At 42.6% G+C, this 22406-nt stretch overlaps 1 protein-coding gene across 1 annotated transcript; it reads left to right on the top strand.

Annotated features, from left to right (window-relative positions):
- Positions 1-1285: 1285 nt before the first annotated feature.
- Positions 1286-17840, top strand: LOC307073776 (uncharacterized protein; the record flags this gene model as incomplete). The annotated part of the gene is made up of 19 exons (XM_079733736.1): positions 1286-1414; positions 1890-2051; positions 3863-4094; positions 4616-4701; positions 4932-5140; positions 5508-5625; positions 5985-6126; positions 6494-6660; positions 7101-7200; positions 8193-8431; positions 10825-11016; positions 11387-11618; positions 12228-12313; positions 12572-12780; positions 14787-14904; positions 15023-15164; positions 15951-16117; positions 16982-17081; positions 17527-17840. The coding sequence occupies exons 2-19, from the start codon at positions 1890-1892 to the stop codon at positions 17838-17840; spliced, it is 3015 nt and encodes a 1004-aa protein (XP_079589862.1). The 5' UTR covers positions 1286-1414.
- Positions 17841-22406: the final 4566 nt, after the last annotated feature.

The raw sequence follows: 22406 nt of genomic DNA, 5'->3' as shown, positions 1-22406 counted from the left end.
TCGTTGCTGCGTTGCTAAATGATAGCAACTCTCCGCTCATTCTCCTCTGACCATGCATTTAATTGGCTTTGACCGCCATCAGTTCTCGTCAATTCCTCATTCGTCCTCTCACGTCTGACAGGTTCGAAATTATACGGCTTTGGCGTGGGCCATCATACATGTTACTTCTGGTTCTTGCCACCTCTTAGACGCCATAGTTCTAGTACTAGGCTGAGGCTACCTTCCACCACATCTCCCCAACGTGACGTCATCACCGAATGGCGTTAGAAAACACCCGTTACTGCCAAAAACGCCAAAAACTGGACTTTAACACTATTTTGGAGACATTTTATAAATTATATACATATTTTGAGTGCTTTTAAAACCTAAATATTTTGAGTCCGGTTTACCTGCAACATGGCCTTTAAACATATAATATTTCAACCTGACTTTGCACTGCAGCACTTTCTGCAGGAAATGCATTTTCCTTACAGCATTTTATGGGGATACCATAGGCCGCCGCTAGATGCCAGTAATGTGCATGCAGGTGCGTTAGAGAAGTGGGTCCATAACAATTTTAGGCATTAGAGTAGAAAAAAAGTTAAAATTTTGATTAATAAGGAAGTTGCAAATGATCAGGTTATAATTCGTCCGCGCCACAGGAAGCCACCAGGCTTAGACATGATCATTAACTGTAGCTTTATCCTGGACAACAGTAACGCAATTACCGGTCTCTTACATGTGTATGCCAATAAACAGTCCCTGGAGCGAGATAATAAATAACATCACAAGAATAGCAGGTATAAAAGCAAGGACAATAAAACATTTTGCTTTGAAGAAGATTGGAAAAAAAGCAACAACTGAAAGTCCCAGACTCACTCAATTAAATTCAATAAAAAATGCTTTATTGGCATGAGAAACAAGATTGTACAATGCCAAAGCAGGTGAACAATAAATAAGTAAAAATGTAAAACATTCAATAAAAAATGTATATGCATATCAGATATTACATTATTAAATAAAGTCAGGTAGCCTATCTCCTAAAAATATACATTAAAGAAACACTGTACTTACACAGTATTTACAATATTTGGAGGACGTGTGTAAAAAGGTGAAAAGGCGAGCCCAGTGGGACTCTCTCTCTCTCTCTTGCCAATAACGCTCAATCTGAAGCACCATTTCATCCAGCGTGGGACGGGGTCAGGTCTGCTAGCCGCGCCTCATGGATGACTCAGGCGTCCAGAGTGGGACGGGGTCAGGTCAGCTAGCCACGCCCCTTGAATGACGTAGTCGGAAGTAACGCGCCCCCCTGAGCTCATCCAAACAAACAGCGACGCTGCTCACTTTGCAGGGATTGGGTTTTGGTTTGGAACAAAAACAATACAGCTCTGTATTGCAATTCAATTATTTCAATATACAGGACGGAATAATCAAGGTAATCACTGCAGTCGGCTAATTATTCGTGAATGTATACACGTAGATAATGTCTTTTTTAGGATTGCAGTAAGTTACTTACACCACCTAGTGTAACAATTGCGTTAGCTAGTCTGTCAAGCTAGCGTGTAGTCAAATATAATTAATCTAAAAGAAAAACGCATTTGACGTTTAGAACAGTTACCTTTGGTACTCATGTAGGCCTACTACTCCTGCAAGTACCATAATGGGACAAGAGAAGATGAGGATGAAATTGAGGTTCAATATGTATCATAACAACTTTCCTCTGAAGTCATGTCTTCATAAAGCAGGTGCATCATATAGCAGATGCTTTATGATCCATCACTATAGAGTAGCCAACAAGCTGCAAACATTGAGGATATATAACCCAACAAAAACCGAATGTTCACAATAAAAATAATGATAATATGATATATGACCATAATAACGCTCAATGATGCACCTTTGTTCCCCAGATGTCCAAAGAGCAGTCGCTGGTGCAGCGGGCCAGGAAGGCCTTCCAGACTGGAAAGAGCAAACCTCTGGAATACCGTCTGCACCAGCTCAGGTGTCTGCACCGCTTCATCACCGAGAGACGCAGGGACATAGCAGACGCCCTCAAGAAGGATCTGTGCAAGGTGGGCCATGTTCCTAACCACAGGACACACTAAACAATTGCCAAAGGCTTAAAAATAGTACACTTCTTTAGAAGAGTGCTGACATTTTTGGGATTATCTGTGCAATGCATTTGTAGAAAATGATGTGCTCTGACAATCAAAATTCACAACTGAGAACATTTTTTATAACTTTAAAGTTCATCAATCGCAGTCACACACTCGTCTCAATTTCGGCTTAATGATTAGACATACATTACTGCACTCCTGAGCATAGAGGCACATTGCACTGTATTGTAGCCCTGCAAACAGCCTGAACATTTGACAGCATTCTTCAGAATAAGAATGTGACCTCAATTTAGATCTGTGAGCTGGGCAGAGCCTAATTTTGCGGATCTGGTTCTGGAGGTAAAAAACAAATCCTACTTCATGGGAAAGATGGCTACTAGGCCCACGGAGCATTTTCATCAAAATGGACCAATATCTGAGCTCAAATTGTTTTTCTGCCCACCCTGGTTCCAAAGTATTCTCTCTAGTCGGAAGACATGGAACAGGAAGACAGCATTCTCTTGCTCAATTAACAATCTTGGACTGCGTTTGTAAAATAGAATTAAAGCCAGCACAATGTTTGGTTTCTTTACTCCATTTAAGATCAAGACAAAAACTGATTTCTTGCCAAACAATGCAAGCAAAAATAACTTTTCTGTTTGGACTTTGGTAACTGTGTACAAGGCATTTTACATTATTATTGACATTTTGTAGACTAAAGGATTTAGCTTTTAATCAGGATTAGGCAAGTTTCAGCCAAACTGAAATGGGATGGCAACCACTGAGTGGGACTGTTGCTTAACCAGAAGCTCCAAAGGTCAAGCCTGATTGGTTCTTAGTCTTATCATTTAAGGCAAAAGGTTAAATTAGCTTGGGAACCAGACGAATCTGCAAACTTATGTTTGATTTGCTCGAGCAGATGCATCTGGCCCCACTCCCATTTAGACAGAAATAAAGCATATCTAGTCCGAGTCTTGCCAATCACAACCATTTATCTTTCATGGGCCAGGTTAGATATTATAACTGTACAGGCGGACTCTGTAGAGGCAATTTGTAACCAACCAAGATGGCTGTCCATGATGTGGGTTGGTATATGTTCGGTCGCTCAGTGCTACGTCACATTTCTTTCTTTCTCTGATTGGTTTTAAGGCTATCCAATTGCATCCAGAGGTTCCATACTACTAGGTCTGGTGAGGTCAAGCTACTGACTGAACCTGTACTTGTCAACCCTTAGCCAAAGACATAGCATTCCTCTAAATAAAAGGAGTCCTATTAAAAACAAAAATTGGAGTGGGAGGATTCCTAATTCACATTTCTCACACACCTTGTAAATGCCTACATGTAGCTCCTTCCATTGGTTTGAAAATGCCCCTGTTACAGATCATCACAATGCCCAAAATATCATATTATATGTATTGCAATAATCTCTGAAGCCAGTAAATGTTGTACTGGTCTAGTAGCACTGTTTGTTTTTTAAGGCCACATTTTTCCATAATATCAACCTGCAGGGGTAACAATGTTGTAATGTATGTCAAGTTAAATATGTATAGCACCTTCAAAGAAACAAGTCACACAGTGGTTTACAACATTAGAATAAATAATACCCTTCGCGGATAAAAATGAAAACATTGTGCAAGTGTCTGCTTCACATATATATATATATGTATATATATATACATATATATATATATATATATACATATATACATATATACATATAGAGGACCGGTAACCTGCACTTTACTACATGATAACATGTTAGGGCCCTCTCTCCTTCCTCCCTCTAGAGTGACAATGGCACTGAGCTGTTCGAGACGATGTCATTGGAGGGAGAGATCAACCTGGCAATGGAGCGGCTGGCGGAGTGGGCAGCCCCGAAGCCCGTAGAGAAGAACCTGCTCACCATAGCAGACGAGGTGTACATCCAACCAGAGCCCCTGGGAGTGGTGCTGATCATAGGGGCCTGGAACTACCCCTGGGCCATCACCCTCCAGCCTCTAGTGGGGGCCATCGCCGCTGGTGAGGCCCTCACTGTCCACTAGTCATCAAAGGACAATCTATTTATTTTACTATTCAGTTTTAATTACACTACATTCAGTGGATCAAACTATGTGGTGGGATAGGAAATGGATGCTGGTTGGTTAGGAGTATGTTGTTGCACTAATGCTTCAGCTAAAGGGGTCAGACACATCACAATGTTAGATAATATAATCAAAATAATATCAAAATCATGAAAGGGTTCATGAGTGTGCAAGGTTAAGAGGCTTCATATATCTTAACAGCAATAGACTGGAAACATAAATATTAACAGGAAACAATGAATTTCATCCATTATTAATGATCCATGTGTTATTCTTTTTTTTTTTTTTGGTTTTCAAGGGTTACACTCAATTAAAGCTCTATTAGCATAATATCCACTTCTTTATTTGTATACATTTTTGCTGAGGTTTCAAATCAATTCCTCCTTGATCAATAACGTATGCACTACGCCTTTAAGTACTACTAATACCTCTCTTACTCCCTCTTTCTGTGTATGACAGGTAATGCAGCTGTGATAAAGCCATCAGAGGTCAGTTTTCACTCTGCAAAGGTCATGGAGGAGCTGCTACCCCTCTACCTGGACAGAGTAGGAACAAGCTACCTTAACACTAACAACAGCAATTAAATGTCATTTCAATTCATAATTGAATATGGGTTTTAAAGGTACCCCTTCAATGCAGTGTAAACGGTGCTCGTTGCCATGCATCTTCATTGCATGTATGGACACCACTTTGGTCCTTAATGGCTAACCCCCCCCCCCACCCCCCCCCCCCCCACACACACACACACACACACACACACACACACCCCCACTAGGACCTGTATCCAGTGGTGACCGGGGGCGTGTCGGAGACTCAGGAGCTCCTGAAGCAACGCTTCGACCACGTCTTCTACACCGGGAGCGGCTCGGTGGGCCGTCTGGTGATGGAGGCGGCGTCCCGCCACCTCACCCCCGTCACCCTGGAGCTGGGAGGGAAGAGCCCCTGCTACATCGACAAGGACTGTGACCTCAGAGTCGCCTGCCGGTAACATCAATCAAAGTCCCCACATTGAATCACAACATCTTTTACTCAGCAAAGACAACTCAAGGTGCTGTAGGTAAGATTGGAGACTTGTAATGAGAGAGAGAGAGCAGAAAAGTGTGTAAGAGAACAAGATTTTGAACTAAACAACCAAGTAAACGTCCCCTAAGTTTCTCACAGGCAGGTGCAGTTGAACCAAATACTGATCGTTTCACAGCTCATTTCACTCAAAAATAGCTAGGATGTCTGCCATTCCTAACAAGTTAAAATCAAATAATAGCTCTTAAAACTTATCTACCAAACCTTTTTAAGTAGGCATGCATGGCGCAGACCTTTTAAGGTCTGTTGTTGGTGATTTCTTGTATTACAGCCGAATAACATGGGGGAAATTTGTTAACTGTGGTCAGACCTGCATCGCCCCGGACTACGTCCTGTGTGAACCCAGCATCCAGAGCAGAGTGGTGGAGGAAATGAGGAAGTGCATCAAGGTTATTCACTCAAATCGATGTGTTGTTAACGCAACCATGTGTAGTCAGTTTTTGTCATGATCTCCATTGTCTTGGTAGATCTACTGCATCTTTGCGCTTGTGTTTACAGCTATTTGTGTAATTAATGTATCAGTAGTTGTGTGCTATGTGTTTATGTTCATGTTTATATCCTGTATTATTTTTTGCCAGGAAAAGCTTAATTCTTTAGGCAATAAGGCATCAAAATTAAATAACCATTATAAAAGTAGTATACTATAAACCTAGGCCTCTTAGGCCTTGAACAATGCTTTTGCCACAGATGATCCCTGGCTCACTTCATGCCAGCTTTAATGAACCCAAGCCTTTTCCACAATCCACAGGAGTTTTATACAGACGATCCAAAGACCTTTGAGGACTATGGCCGCATTGTCAACCAGCGACACTTCAAACGGGTCATGGCACTCATGGAGGGCAACACCATTGCTATCGGTGGAGAAAGTGATGAGACCGAGTGCTATATAGGTATTTGGTTATCTCGTTTTTAGCCATTAGTGTAATCACTTAGAAACACACTGACATGCGTTGGATATTGGTGACTATCCATAACAACTCAGTCTAGTGATAAGCTTACATCATTTGATGTAATCCAGTAGTGATGATGATCCAGTAGTTATAAAACAGCCCAATTAGCATTTGTCTTTCAAATGCAATGACCACACGATTATATTGGTAAATATCTCTCGTTGTTTTTGAAATTGTTGATAATACATAATAAATGCTACCACAATGAATGAGTAAATCTGCATGATTTACGATGGGCTGTGTTTTTAGAAAAGCCCAAGTATTGGTGTTCTACGCTTGGTAAGATCTTCTATGACGTGCCGCCCAGCTCCCACCATCTTGCGGGACGTGGGGGTGGAGTCCAGGGTGATGCAGGAGGAGATCTTTGGGCCGGTGTTGCCCATCATCACCGTGAGTGGCGTGGACGAGGCCATCCAGTTCATCAACGAGAGGGAGAAGCCCTTGGCCCTCTACATCTTCTCCCATGACAACAAGGTCAGCATCTGTTTTGTCTCCACCCTTTTTAACAAACCCGATGTCCTTTTGAGAGACTCGATTACAAGTTTGAGAGTGAAAGCCCAAATTCATAATTTGGATTTAGATTGAAACAAACTACTGCATTTGTTTGTTTGTGGGCTCGTTGTATGCACTTTCCTAGGTAGGATAATTCAAAGAGACAGCTATGGGAGTTGCTAGACACTCGGGTAATGGATGTAAATGGTTGGCCAACTGCCCAATTTCAGAGCGCGTATTCAGTGCGAGAGTAGGCGAGTTTTACAAAGTAATCGTGGCTGCTTTGCATCCCGACATAGACAATATCAACAATTAATCTGGACTATTCAAACCGGCCAAATCCATGAAGAAACGTGACAAAGAATTCTTCTGTGTTTTATTGTTTGTTTATCTTGTGTTGTCACTCTTCTTGCTTCGTTTAGCTGATCAAAAGGGTGATAGCGGAGACCTCCAGCGGGGGGGTGCTGGCCAACGACTGCCTGGTTCACTTTACCATCAGCGCGTTGCCTTTTGGAGGAGTCGGTTAGTATTTGCTGTATACTGTGATACCCCGAGCATAAACATGTTACCATCAAAAACAGATGATATTTCGATCTATCAATGTCAATTGATTATGAGACAGTATAGACCCTTCACACATGCAGACATACTCTGGAAAGTTTCCAAGGCTTTCCTGCATGGGTCTTGTGTGAATGGGAACAGGGATGGATATTCTAGGAAATCGGCACCGGCACTTTGACGCTTATGACCTAGAAACATATCCGGATCACTGCGGTATGGCCTTGTTGTGAACGAAAGCAGCTTGTTTTGTTTACAAACCAGCTCCTTTTTCAAGAATTGCTAAATCCGAAATATGGTAGTTCTCTCAGTCTGCAAGTTTTATAGTGACCGACATCCTTAAGTGTTACATTACCGCAACCTGTTGGACTTTCAATTTTCTCCATCCATTCCTTAATATCTATGCCATGTGTGAAAGGTTGTAAGACTGAAACCTTGCATAAGGTCGCTGCAAGTGTGACTTGTAAAAATCACCAGCACAGCCTGAAAGCTTATCCCACGATCTACAGTGAAGTATGTGTGAAAGGGATTGAATGTCTCTGACTCTAAAATGTCAGAATTGTATTATTGGGAAAACACTGAAATGCGTCGATCTGTCGTCATACTTTAAATCATGAGATGCCAGGTTTGCTACTGTTATAATTCCGTTTGCACCCATTGTCTTGCACCCATTGCCTTTTGAGTGTGTAAATGTGTAAATGCCAACACCACACTCTTGTTAATTCAACTTGTGAATCAGTTGAATCTCATGTGATTAAGCTGTTGCATGAGGTACATTGAATGATGACTCTGGGAGTGTTGATCACTTAATTCGCTGGGAATGAATCAAGTAACCGAATTGACCTAGGGTGTTCAAATCATTTCCTCTATCTAGTTATGATCCGATTATTGGTGTACACAAACCGACACCAGTATAAAAGAATGTTGCAATGTCTTTTTTTTATCGATTTATTTAGGCAACAGCGGTATGGGCCGGTACCATGGCCAGCACAGCTTCAACCAGCTCAGCCACATGCGCAGCTGCCTCATCAAGAAGCTGAACATGGAGGGGGTGAACAGCATGCGCTACCCACCGCACACCTCCAAGAAGCTGAGCTGGGCTCGCTTCTTCATCCTCAAGCAGATCAACGTGGGCAGGCTGCGCCGCATGGCCATGCTTACCGTGTTCACCGCCTTGGCTGCCTTCATCGTGCAGGTACAGCACAGCCACGCCATGTGTTTCTCAGCCCTGTTGGCGACCGAACCGATGCTAAGTGATTTCATAAGGGCCTGCCTCGCAGAAGACAAGGGTGCATTTTACTCACTCAAAGGAAGTACAAGAAGTCAAACAAACAATTGTAAAGTATGATGGACCCAGCGTAACTTTGTCTGTTCTAATCTATTTGGATGATTGGATGTAGCTACAAACTATCCTAAAATGACTAAATAATCATTATAAACCATAATGATGATCACAAATAGTTATTATGAATCATCATCTCAGATGCATAAAGCCAGTAAATGCATATGCACATTTTCAATATATTGAATAAACTTTGGTCATAAAAGGCATGTTTACATTGCATAAAGAGATCATGACATGCATGATATACGGTTAAAATATGTTTACACATTTGATTTGAAAAGTGTCCTTCGTCCAGCACAAACATATTAAACCACACTCGATCTAAATGGGGGAGCATCAATTAGCTCTAAATTAAAAAATAGAATAAGTCTGACAATGTGATTTCCATAGCGATGAAAATCCCATTCCCGAACCCTGGCAGACAGAGTGAATAGGCTGTGTCTCTGTTGATGTTGTGTGGCCTTTTAAATACATTTTCACTTGGAGTCAGATAAGAGTGTACCTCCCAACACCCACAATGCTGCACACAATGCACAACACTGGCATTGTCCCTTGCAAACAATGTGTTGGGTTGTCCTGGACATCTAACCACAAAATGCTGTGTGATCAGTCACCCTTTTGATAACCCAGCATGCCTCACTCATGCCTGCTTAATAGGCCTATTGTTTTTTGTCTGGAATTTACCTTTTTTTCGTCAACGTCTACACTGTTGTCCGAATGAGATCCGTTTCGATAATTGCTGGTAACACAAGGACCACTACAAAATGTTCTAAATCTATTTCAAGTCTTCGTTTTTTTCACGTCACCTCTTTCCTGCAGCGGTTCCTGCGATGAGCTGGCCCAACACTAGGCAGACAGTCCTTCAGGCCTTGGTTAGACCCTGTATTGGTGCCAAGGACGAACACACCACTCTGGACATCGGTGACATCATCATGCAATGTCCTCATACGTTTGGTTCAGGAGACTCGTGGTTAGCAAGAGTCCCTCCTCCTTCAAGTGGATGTAATTGTAGTTTAATTAATACTTTTCATTGTGAAATATTCTGCCGTTTAACGTTTAATTAACCTGGCAATATACAATTTCATTTGAAGATGTTGCAAAGGTAACTGACACTAAACTGTACCTCCCTGTCCTAACTATGCTAATGAAATGTTCAGACTGGTCAGTAAAACTGCATAAATATATTCACTCTCCATTAATATAATGTATAATAAATTCCTATTTTCTGATTAAATGTTATCATGTAATAAAAACGTGTTCATGTCTTAGCTTTTTGTGAGAGGGCCTACACAATAGTTATTTGAGTATTGCCACTATCCTGGTTATGCCTACTTATTAACAATCTCAAGGTTGGTGCATTTATTACGTTTTATGATTCTTAAGATATTATGTTCGGGAGCCTACCTTATAGACCAGTTGTAAAATGCTGACCGTCATGACTAACTTTCTTGCCAAATATTAGGGAAAAGACAGCTATTTTTATGTGGAATTATATAAAGTTAAAGGTCCAGTGGGGGGTTTGTTTTGGAACAGGGGCGGCTATTATAAAGGGTGGGGGGGGCTCGATAAGTGATGCATAATCTTGGCTGAGCATTGTGCAGCTTTTATCTCCCTGTAAACTGAAACCAGCGCTACTTGGGGGCAGAACAGACGCTGATTGTACGGTGAGACGCCCACTCCGAGTCCACCCAGCCAGCCCGGCAGAGCGCTGCATGAAGCCCGGACTAGTTGAATGCTGGTGGAATGGAAGCGAACTACGCATGTTGTTGTGACATCTGAACTCCTGTCACACGTTGGAGGTCTCGGAAAGACCGAGTGTTGGATAGGTATTGGGCATATGATACTTTGCCTGAATCTGTAACTAGGTAAGTAAGGCGACATTTTAAAAGTGTTTGACGTAGGACTATAAGTCGATATTCACCTTGCACTGTTTTTTATTCTATCAATGTAATACTTGATAGAAGAAGAATAAAAAGGATTAATAGAGCATATTACCGCGTAGCCCTTATGTATCATATCGTGTTACTCTACTCTGTGTATTCCCTACCCCTCCCTATTTAGATTGGAAATAGCTATTCATGCAAAATAGTTAAATGAACGATTCATTCGCATTTTTCCATTGCCATGCAATTTCCTCAATTAACATGTCAATATAAAACAGAAAAACTGGAATATATCTTCATAACACTTTTATTGTATTGTAGGTACAAAGGTATGTATTATTACTATGGCTCCATCCACAGAACCTGCCTCGTAGTGCAGGTGTCTCCTCGTCGACCATGGAAAGGCAGGCGGTGAAGAAGGCCCGGGAGGCCTTCCTCAGCGGCCGGACCAGGGCGCTGGAGTTCAGGCTGCAGCAGCTCACAGCCCTCCAGAAGATGATCGCAGAGAGGCAGACCGAGATCGCTACAGCGTTAAAACAAGACATCAACCGGGTGGGTAGATCAGCAGCAGACACGTCGCACTGGAAAAAGGTTTTAAGGAACAAGGCTGTAAAGCCTTTTATATTCTCTTGTGTGTGGTAAACCTGCCTTAGGCTGATGTTACATCTTGATATCATGTATAAGATATATTTTACTAGAGGTGCTTTACGAGTATGTCGTTGTTGTCTTATGTTTAATGCACTGTTAAACATCTTGGAATTGTCGCCCATGAGTAAATTTGTATGATAATAAATAAAATGTATATTACTATCTGGGTCCCACATAGTCACAAAACACATATGGGGATGTAACAATACAGCATAGAGATGGCGGGGGGGAGGGTCTCCATTTTCTAAACCTCTGGGGGGGTTGTTTCCTGTAGAGCCAGTACGACACGCCGCTGTTGGAGCTCATCGGCCTGGAGAACGACATCAGCCTGGCCATCGCCAAGTTGGCAGAGTGGGCAGCCCCCCGGCCCGTAGAGAAGAACCTGCTCACCATCAGAGACGAGGTGTACATCCAGCCAGAGCCCCTGGGAGTGGTGCTGATCATAGGGGCCTGGAACTACCCCTGGGCCCTCACCCTGTCGCCCCTGGTGGGGGCCATCGCTGCTGGTAGGAAGCCTCCTTTGTACCGTCAATGTGTCAGCAGTGGTTCATATTGTGTGCGGGTTGTTCACGTAAAGAGCATGGAATTGTTTGGCATTTGGAGACAAAGCATTTTAATGACTGATATCAAACCAACAGACGCGTTGTAATATCGCTCATATTATAATGATTATAGATATAGATATATTATAGGGTATTATCACCTGGAACCAATGTATGACACTGAAATATCGTTCACCCTCATCTGTGTTTCCTCAATGGTTGCACTGTTCCTGAGGGTTGATTGTCACGTGTAAGGTGGGGGTTTGTATTCTCCATCTTTCGCGTACAGTATGTGCAACTTGTTTTGTCTGCATAAACATCGGCTTCTCTTGCCCATGACGCAAGCAAATGCACACACGGTGGCTGTCCTCATCTACCCACTCCGCTCGCAGTCACCCCTTGATGACCTCATCCCATTCATCCAGATGCGTTCTCTCTCTCTCTGTTTCTCTCTGTTTCTCTTTCTCTCTCTCCATTTTCTATGTTTCTGTCTCTCTCTCTCTCTCTCTCTCTCTCTCTCTCTCTCTCTCTCTCTCTCTCTCTCTCTCTCTCTCTCTCTCTCTCTCTCTGTAGGCAATGCAGCTGTGGTGAAGCCCTCAGAGCTCAGTGAGTGCTCTTCACTGCTCCTCCGGGCTCTGCTTCCACGTTATCTGGACCAGGTGGGCACATGCACTGCTGCCATTGTAGATACAACTTTCCAGCATATGTAGATAATACTATCAGTTATTAATCAGTTATTAGTGCCCTACCTAATAAAACCCTCGGATCACCACGATCAATGGCTATTGATCTCTACATGAACTTTGGATTTAGAAATTATTCCCTAATCATGAATTTCCATAGTGAGTGTCAAAAGCAAGGACGAATTAAGAGATTTACAACATAAAACGTCTTGTTCTGTTCCCTCCCCCCACTAGGACCTGTATCCAGTGGTGACTGGGGGCGTGTCAGAGACTCAGGAGCTCCTGAAGCAACGCTTCGACCACGTCTTCTACACCGGGAGCGGCTCGGTGGGCCGTCTGGTGATGGAGGCGGCGTCCCGCCACCTCACCCCCGTCACCCTGGAGCTGGGAGGGAAGAGCCCCTGCTACATCGACAAGGACTGTGACCTCAGAGTCGCCTGCCGGTAATTTGCTGCTGCTGACCGTATGGACGTTTGGGGAAACATTTATTTAAAGCTGCACTATGTAAGTTAGCCAATAGCAGCCTCTAGTGGCTTGAGTTATAGCTACAGCTTTATACATTTACATTTAGGGCATTTAGCAGATGCTTTTATCCAAAGCGACTTACAATAAGTGCATTTGTTACAATAAGTACATTTGTCATAAGAAGTGAAACAATATACCACTGTCGGTACAGTAAAGATGTTCATAGAACCAAGTGCAAGTATTACAATCGCTAGGCTAACCCATTCCCTGTGTAAAGCAATGATAGCAGCTACTGTAGATGCTACACAATTAAGTACCTTGAATAAGTGCACTGTACAAGTGCCAGGACGTACAACATTCAATGGTGGCTGTGCATTGGTTTCTATGCAGAGTCGAGGTGAACCCTGAACAGGTGGGTTTTGAGTCTTTTGCGGAAGCTAGTGCGACTCTGCGATCCTGACATTGGTAGGCAGCTCGTTCCACCACTGAGGTCCCAAAACAGAGAAAAGTTGTGACTTCGCTGATCGACCTTTGCTTGGTCTTAGCGATGGCGGTACCAGACGTCCAGCTGAGGTAGTTGAGCGGAGGGATCAAGCTGGGGTGTGTGGCTTTACTAATGCTTGGAGGTAGGCAGGGGCAGTTCCATCGACTGCCTTGTATGCCAGTACCATCCTCTTGAATCTGATGAGAGCTATTACAGGGAGCCAGTGGAGGTCTCGGAAGAGGGGGTTACATGTGAGAACTTTGGTAGGTTGAACACGAGGCGCGCTGCCACATTCTGGATGCGCTGCAAGGGTTTAATCGCAGAGGCAGGGAGTCCAGCCAGGAGCGAGTTGGAGTAGTCGAGGCGGGAGATTACCAGTGATTGGACTAGAAGCTGAGCTGCTTCCCTTGTGAGGAAGGGCCGGATCCTGCGGATGTTGTAAAGTGCAAATCTGCAGGATCGGGTCACCGCAGTGATGTTTGCGGTGCAGCATAACTGATTGTCCAACACTACACCAAGGTTTTTGGCAGTTGGAGAAGGAGATACAGTGATGTTCTCAACAGTGACGAGTAAGTCCATGTGTGGGCAATCTTTCCCTGGTATTAGGAGGAGCTCAGTCTTGTTGAGGGCCTCAGGTGATGGGCATTTGTCCAGGTGCTGACTTCTGCCAGACATTCAGATATGCGTGTTGCAATCAGGGCTTTGTCAGATGAGGGAAAAGAGAGAAATAGCTGAGTGTCGTTAGCATAGCAGAGATAGGAAAAGCCGTGGGATGTAATTACAGAGCCCAGAGATCTAGTATAGAGGGAAAACAGAAGAGGCCCCAGTACAGAGCCTTGAGGGACACCAGTATCAAGCGTGCAAGGTTTGGACAAGGAGCTATTCCATGTTACCCGATAAGTGCGATTCATCAGGTAGGATGTGAACCAGGAAAGGGCAGATTCAGCTATGCCAAGTTCGGCGAGAGTGGCGAGGCTCTGGCCGCACGGAGGCGAGTAGAGCCGTCTCAGTGGAGTGTGCTTTTTTGAAGCCTGATTGGTGAGGGTCAAGCAGGTTGTTAGATGAGAGATAGGAGGACAGTTGGTTAGCGACGGCACGTTCCAATGTTTTAGAGAGGAATGAAAGAAGAGATACCAGTCTGTAATTCTGTAATATAGAGTAATGTTCCCTTATAGATTGCCTCGTAGATGGACACGTTTTATTCTTGAGAAACTTTCTAGTTCAGCTATTTGTTGATGTGGTAAATATCTGCATTAGAAAAGCTACATCCTGCAGGTTTAAAATTAAGGGAGTTTGGGTTAGGGTTAAAAATCCTTCAGAAAACACTCAGTCAGCTCTCTTACCTACTGGATTGATGCATTGATTTGAGTTTCAACCTACTCTGGAAGGGTTCCTGTTGATTTGTCTGTGTTTGCCTTATGCAATCCGCATGCATTGTTTTAACTTGTCGTCTCACACTGGAAAAACAAGTGCCACAGACACATGTGTGATGTTCCCCAGGCGTATTACATGGGGCAAGTTCACCAACTGTGGTCAGACCTGCATCGCCCCGGACTACATCCTATGTGAAGCCAGCATTCAGGGCAAAGTGGTGGATGGCATTCGACAGACCCTGCTGGTAGGAACACAACACATAGCAGCCATCCGTCTTCGACATCATCAGACACAGAAACAGCATTGATTACGTTTTAGAAGAACCAAATTTGCTTATAAACACTGTTGATTCCCAATCCTAGGAGTTCTATGGTGCAGATCCAAAGTGTTCGGCGGACTATGGGCGAATTATCAACCCGAGGCATTTCAACCGAGTGATGAATCTCATGGAGGGCTACACGGCAGTGCTCGGGGGGCAGAGCGATGCCTCCCAGCGCTACATTGGTAAGGGACCCCGGTGCAGCCTGTGACACTTATATTATATAGCAAATATTATGGTGATTACTGTTCGACATTATGGAGTTACTATCATTACTACTATAACTATTCTGTTTAACCTTAAAGTGTAAGCTTACCGCCTTTTTCAGATCAAACACTTTGAGATATGAATGTAATTTGGGCTGAGAGTTCTAAGAAGGTGGGGGGGCAGTTTGTTGATCGATAATTGTAATTGAAGAACATAATTTTGATTTAAGAAGTTGGTTCAACCAATTTTGTGATATTTATTTTAAGCTACTACACGCTGTTGAGTAGTAGAGTGCGGTATAAAATAGTGAGAGATGGCACAGAGTTGACTACTATGTTTAAGATCATAGTAGACACAAAGAAAAAAAAACGTTTTAAACATAAAAATATGATTTTGGGTTCCCTTGCACTTATACGGTTCTCTGTGGAACCCTGTATACGGTTCTTCACATACAACCGTATGAAAGGGTCCAAGATAGAACCATTTAGGATTTAAGTGGTTCCATATATGAAGGAATTCATTGAACCTTTAAGTGGCAAACACATGATGAGTTTCAGCTTCATGAATGTTTTCCAATGGAGTTGAGCCACAGCTACAGCTTTATTATTTCTAAACCAGATTTTTCTAAAACATGTTTCCATGTACGTTGGACAATCACCACGTGCTGACCGCTTGAGTAGTTCTTTATAAAACCACTTGTGTCGGCGTATAAGACTTCCATGAGCGACCATTGATCACTTATGTTCACCCCCTTCTTCGTCCAGCTCCTACGGTGCTGAAAGACGTGCCCCCCCATTCCCGGATGATGCAGGAGGAGATCTTTGGTCCGGTGCTCCCCATAGTGACGGTGAGCGACATGGACGAGGCCATCCGCTTCGTCAACGAGCGGGAGAAGCCGCTGGCACTCTACATCTTCTGTTCAGACAAGTTGGTAAGGTGCTCTCCTGGAGTTTTTAAATTCATATTTTTGCCTTCTCAGAGCCATACCGTGCCACGCTGATTTGCGTTTCCACTACCAGCGTAACCGTACTGAACTGTGCCGAGCCACGTTTGAGATGGACCATCTCTGAGGTCAGGCCAAAGAGAGCCCGACCCGCCTACAAGCGGGCTGCGGTGACGTCATCCCTGGCTTCTGTTTGTTGCTGGAATAGAGAGCTATAAAAAAATACAATAAATAGCGCTGTCTTGTGTATAAGGACCGATTGCTTTCAGATTAGTGTTGGTCTAAAGACTGGACAATATTTCACAGTGTTGGATTGCTGATCTTGATGTTGTGGCGATTCCTTTATGAGATATTGCTTTTGGGAAAGATGAGACTTCTTAATGAAAAAAGCACACATTAGTTGAAAAATAACCTATTTAATATATACATACAACAGTCTCTTATCTAACAGTCACCATCTCAAAGCGACTTTTAACACAGTTTCACCCCCTCCGGACAATGCTATTGTCCTTACGTCAAAGGAGAGAGATGTTACCTAAATGCCAGAGGCCCCTGCGTCGTTTTAAATATGCACAAACTCTATTTGTTTGAATATTCAATCTGATTTTAACTAAATAGGCAATAAAGGTTTGTGTGTTGTGTCAATGAACCAAGACAAGTGCCTCATAATTTAAAGGCACGCCTTCAAGAGGAAAGCCCAGTTGTAATGGAACTGCAAAACGGTTAGGTTGTGGTTCATTGGCTTCAGACTACTACTACTACTAAAGTTATTTCATTTTTACCCATTTAATACAATTGCACATTTGTTTTTATTGTTTCCTGTTACATGTAAAAAACTGTTGTCTCCCTCAGGCAGTAAAGAAAATGATAGAAGAGACCACCAGCGGAGGGGTCACGGTCAACGACGTCATGATGCACTATACGCTCAGCTCTCTCCCCTTCGGCGGCGTTGGTATGGCTATTTCCAGGGAACTGAATTTAAATGAGCCACGACAGACTATACTGTATGTGGTACCTGAAGATTAAAAAAAAACACCTCAACTGTGAAAAATAATATAGTTATATTCAAATTGTACAAAAATACATAAGGAGGTTCTTTTTTTTTCACAAAAGCAATTTTACAGTGTTCCATAACAATTTAGCATGTTGCTTTTTACATGCCATCTTCAACAGACCCTTTTCACAGAGGTGTCATCTTGGGACAAGCCAAGGTCTCACTTATAATACTAATGATGGGTCTGCTACTGTTATGTACCAGGGTCAATGTAGTAGACTTTACTAAATGTCGGAACATAAAAGTATGTGAAAAGGGACAATTGGACTAACAAGCGAAACTTTTGTTTAACCCCCATGACTCTCTCTCTCTCTCTCTCCTCTCTACCTCTCTCTCCCTCCAGGTCAGAGCGGCATGGGCTCTTACCACGGCAAGCACACCTTCGACCGGTTGAGTCACATGCGGGCATGCCTGGTGCGCTCCCTGGGCATGGAGAGCTTCAACCTGGCCCGCTACCCTCCCCAGGACCGGCAGAGGGCCCGCCGGGTCCGGATGGCCCTGCGCTCACCCATGATCGACTTCTCTAAGAGGACCTTCGTCTGGGCTGTCGCGGCCAGCGTGGTGGCGTTCGGCCTCTTCGTCACCCTCCTGGTCATCCTCCTGATCGCGTCCGGCCTCAACTGTACCTGCTGGTATTGGCAGGGCTTTTATAATTAGGATCTTCACCTACCTCACCCCTTATTCCCCCTATTTTCTACATATTCTCAAAATAAATTAATTTGAAGTTGAACTGTGTTTTTATCCAACTGAGTTGATTCTAAGATCGATGGTGGACGCCGTATTGGGGTGATGGAATGTACGTTTGAGTGTAATATCTGCACATACTATGGAAGGACCTTTTCGTGCCTACATTTGTCGATGCGAAGTTGTTGATGTTTTGTCACACATCTTCAGGGACCTCTACAAGTTATTTGGTAAGAACATTAAAATCCCTGAATATCCCATTTCAGGGATTCCTTTGGGCAAAGACCAAATATGGGTCTTGTCTACAAGTATTACTTAACTCTTCATTATTTGAAACACATGCCGAAGTCTTTATCAATATATGAGCAACTCCGATCAATTTAGAAAGTCCACTGATGGACTTGCCTTGCATATATTTTTATGTTGGTAATAATGAATTAAAATGTAAACAACTCCTAGTTTTGCTTTTTTATCAATAAAGAGATCTATTTACACAATATCCATGTTCTCTTCCATGTAATTATTTTATTATTTTGTTCCTGGACATTTGTGACAAGTCAACTTTCTAAAAATTAACCAGAAATGAAATGAAACATTACACATCGCACCCCATTCGCTAACTATACATTTTTTACCTCTGTGGGGCAGCCCTTAACCAGAGCAATTTTACTGAAATTACCATTAAAATCTGAATTTATTTAGTCATCTATGTATTCCATCAGGGGGTAGGGTCTACCTGCAGGTCCCGTGTCCAAAAACGGTTACCTTTTATATGCATTAGTGTGGATGCAAAATATTCCTGTTGGAATATTATTTTGATTGTTGTAAACAAAAGTACTTAGTTGTAAACAAAAGTACTTACATAGATTGGTTATACCTAACTAGCTGAGATGCTTGCAAAAGGGCTTCATCTCCTTATTCTGTCACAATTTGCATCCAAATGCAGAAGTCATCTGTAAAGAGTTCTACAGCATAAATGTAATACACATACATAGTGGCCAGGTGGCAGCACTGCGCTATTTTTAACTGATTCTGAACGCTTTAAATGTGTTTTGTATTTTCATAGCATTTACATTTATATAAATAGGCTTTCAAGATATTTTATGGGTCATTTTTCAAATGTATGTTTCATTAATTAAAAACAAAGTGTATGATACTATGATAAGGAATTCAATGCAAGACATTAATGTACATTACATTGAATGTATTGAAAGTATTCACCCCTCCAGTATAATCATTGACGTAACATCTTTTTTCCATGTCCTTATTTGAATTGCTTCTCTTCTCTCTGGCGCTGTCAAGGACTTGATGGCTACAACTCTTGGACCACACGGAGCACACTGAATCACTGCAATGTTTTCATGAGTTCACGACCGAGTTCAACATTTCCTTGTTCTAGTGTGGTTAAGAATGAAAGAGGTAGACTGTTAGGGGAAGGTCGTGTGTGTGTGTGTGTGTGTGTGTGTGTGTGTGTGTGTGTGTGTGTGTGTGTGTGTGTGTTGTGATGTATGTGCAAAGACATTTAATTTAATTTCAAAGTCAAGAGCATGCAGACTGAATAAAACCCATCTGAACTTGGAACACGGAAACTGACTCTAGAACTTTGTTCTTAAAGAACATCAGCACATCTGGCCTTTCCTCTGGGCATAACACAGCCTCTGCCAAAAGAAGTTGTTTCCTTCGCTTTATTGCACAACGCTGGCAGTCAGTCCTTAATTTTTTTTTTTGCTAATCTTCTCTGAAGGGTAGAAAAATGATCCAGTCTGGTGTACGACCGTAAGCCTGGTCTGGAGGCCATGGAGACGCTACAGCTTTCTTCATGTCTCCGGGCTTTTCCAACCTGGTTTTACAATTTCATGAGTAATTTTGTGTGCAAATATATTTGAGATTGCATCTGTGTGTGCTGGGTTGCTCTGAGATATAATAGGCCTAGTATAAATAATAAATAAGTCAAAATATTATACCTTTACACCCTGACCCATTGACAGGCAAAGGCCTTGTTGGACCCTAGCCTGTGACCGTAACATTATGGTTTAATTTACAGACTTAAAATAAAATCCATACTGAATCAACATTGCAACTGGTAAGCCATCAAATAGCTTGAAAGAATATGGTGCTGTATACTGCATTCATTTGATTTAAATAATATAGCATTTAAACTGCATTATTGGGCAGAAATCTATTTGTACATCCAGTGTGATGATAAATGGTTCTAGTCAACTGAGGTTCCTTTCATGCATTTAGGTTCTGTTGCTATAGTAACTGCCTCCCTTCTCTCAACGCCAAAGAGATGGAGAGCAGCGGTCTGTTTGGTCCTCCCACACAAACGACTCCAACTACACAAACTACTCCAGCAACACAAACTGGCCCAGCCACACAAACTGCTTTAGTCACACACAAACACTAGCGACGGGTGGATTGTGTAAACGAGGAGAAACCCACACAGAGGCCAACATAACGTAAACGCGTAGATAACCAATGTGACATCTCTTAATCCATGTTCCTTGGGCCTAAGTCTACTGTTTTTTCATGTTTTCTTTTCTATTGATGGAAAGCCACAACATGGTTAGTTGTTCCATCAGTCGGTCCTACATCTGGGAGAAGCGACAGTCTTCAGATGTTGACACAAAATAAATCCTGTCAGTGATACCCAGAGCTACTGGGAAAGATAACGTTATATCGTCAGTGTTGCCAGATTGGGCCAGATTTCCCACCCAACCTGGCAACACAGACTGCAGCACGCTGCAGCTAGTTCATGCGGCCACTGTTTTGCCATTTAACCAGTGTTGGGAAAGTTCACTTTCTACGTGAACTAGTTCAAAGTTCAGTTCAAAAATTTTAAAATGAACTAGTTCAGTTCAACGTTCATAATTTAAAAATTTGAACTAAGTTCACAGTTCCAAAAAATGAACTAGTTCATAGTTCTTTTTTTCAATATGTTGTTGTGAGCTATTCGTTTTTTTCCGGCATTTTGAACATTGAGCCCCCTTTGAGGTTTGTCTAGGATTAAATAGAGTGGTTGAATCAAGTATCGTAGCTTAATACAGTTTCTATCGGGTTTTATTGCACATTTAGCGCATTTTGTAAATCCCATTGATTTCTGTTGGAAGACTCAATGCTCGTTGGCCGGAAACGGAAAGGGGGGGTGTTCACGTTTGGTTGTAGTCTTTTCTCTCGGTTCTAGCCCTACTGATGAGATGGAGAACCGAGCGAAAAGACTACAACCAAACGTGAACAGCCCCCCTTTCCATTTCCGGCCAAAAAGCAATGATTCTAGGAGGTATTCTAGTCCGCTGAGCTATCAGCCAGAGAGCTAACGTTATGGATTGTACATATTTATAATTCGAAATTCGTCTCAGCCTTTATACCACAGATACTCTAGGGTCTATAGCATATAACCGTGTTGTCTGATTACAGTTTAATTCATTTTCCACAATTTAACAGCTCTCGTTTTGAAGAATAATCACCGCGCCATTCGTTTCAATGGGAATCGCGCCGGTCTGTACTTTCAAAATAAAGTGTACATATTTATAATTTGAAATTCGTCCCAGCCTTCATACGACAGATACTATAGGGTCTATAGCATATAACCGCGTTTTCTGATTACAGTTTAATGTAACAGTAAACTGGCAACACCGCAACTGCAAATTAACCTCTCAGGGATTACCATGGCAACCGGTCAAACAACACGGCGATCTGCGTGCGCATCCGCCGTGTTGATAAACAAATAACCCCCATATTGAACGAAGTTAAACCGAGTGAGCGTGCCGTTCACAGCCACCTGAATGAACGAGTTCACAGTAACGTTCATCAGGCAGTAATACAGTACGTTCAGTTCACGTTCGCCCAAAATATGAACGAGTTCATGAACTATCGTTCAATGAACGCGTTCAGGCACAACACTGCATTTAACAAGGCTGAAGGACGAGTTGGATTTCTCCATTGAAAGTATTTTTGGGGGTCAAGCAGCGAAGCTGCGAGACAACCATTGTTATTGTACGTTTTCCTATTATTATGCTGCCATGGGAGTCTATGGCAGCCCATAGAACGCCATGGTCAAAAGTTGTGAAATTTGGCACACTGATTCAAGACAGTCCCATTATCCCATGAGGCAAATTTGGGGTCGCTAGCTCATGAGCTCTAGCGCCACCAACAGGTCAAAGTTGGACATGCATTCATGTTTATAACTTTAACCCATTCATCCAATATTCACAAACAAGGTATCATTGGAATCCTTGGGCCAAGCCGAGTTCAACTCACCCTATGTCGTCATTTTGCACCATGATGAAATTCCGCCATGTTGATTTATGTCAAAAACCTTCAATGCATCTCCTATCACAAATTGTGTCCAATCATCTCGAAACTTGGCACAGATGATGGTCAGATCAAATTAGACCGCGAAGGTGCCAAACATGAAGTATGCCAATTTCTCAGCATCCCTTTGACATATCATAGCCAAATTTGTTAGGGCCTCTACGAATAGTCAAATCTCCTAACCTTTATGCCTACTTTCCTTAACCTTTGTAGAGGTCATCGGGT

This window comes from Pollachius pollachius (genome assembly GCF_949987615.1).
Source record: "Pollachius pollachius genome assembly, chromosome: 3".
In the NCBI taxonomy this organism is placed as follows: domain Eukaryota; kingdom Metazoa; phylum Chordata; class Actinopteri; order Gadiformes; family Gadidae; genus Pollachius; species Pollachius pollachius.
The sequence above is the reverse complement of the archived record's forward strand: the minus strand, read 5'-3'. Positions and strand labels throughout refer to the sequence as shown.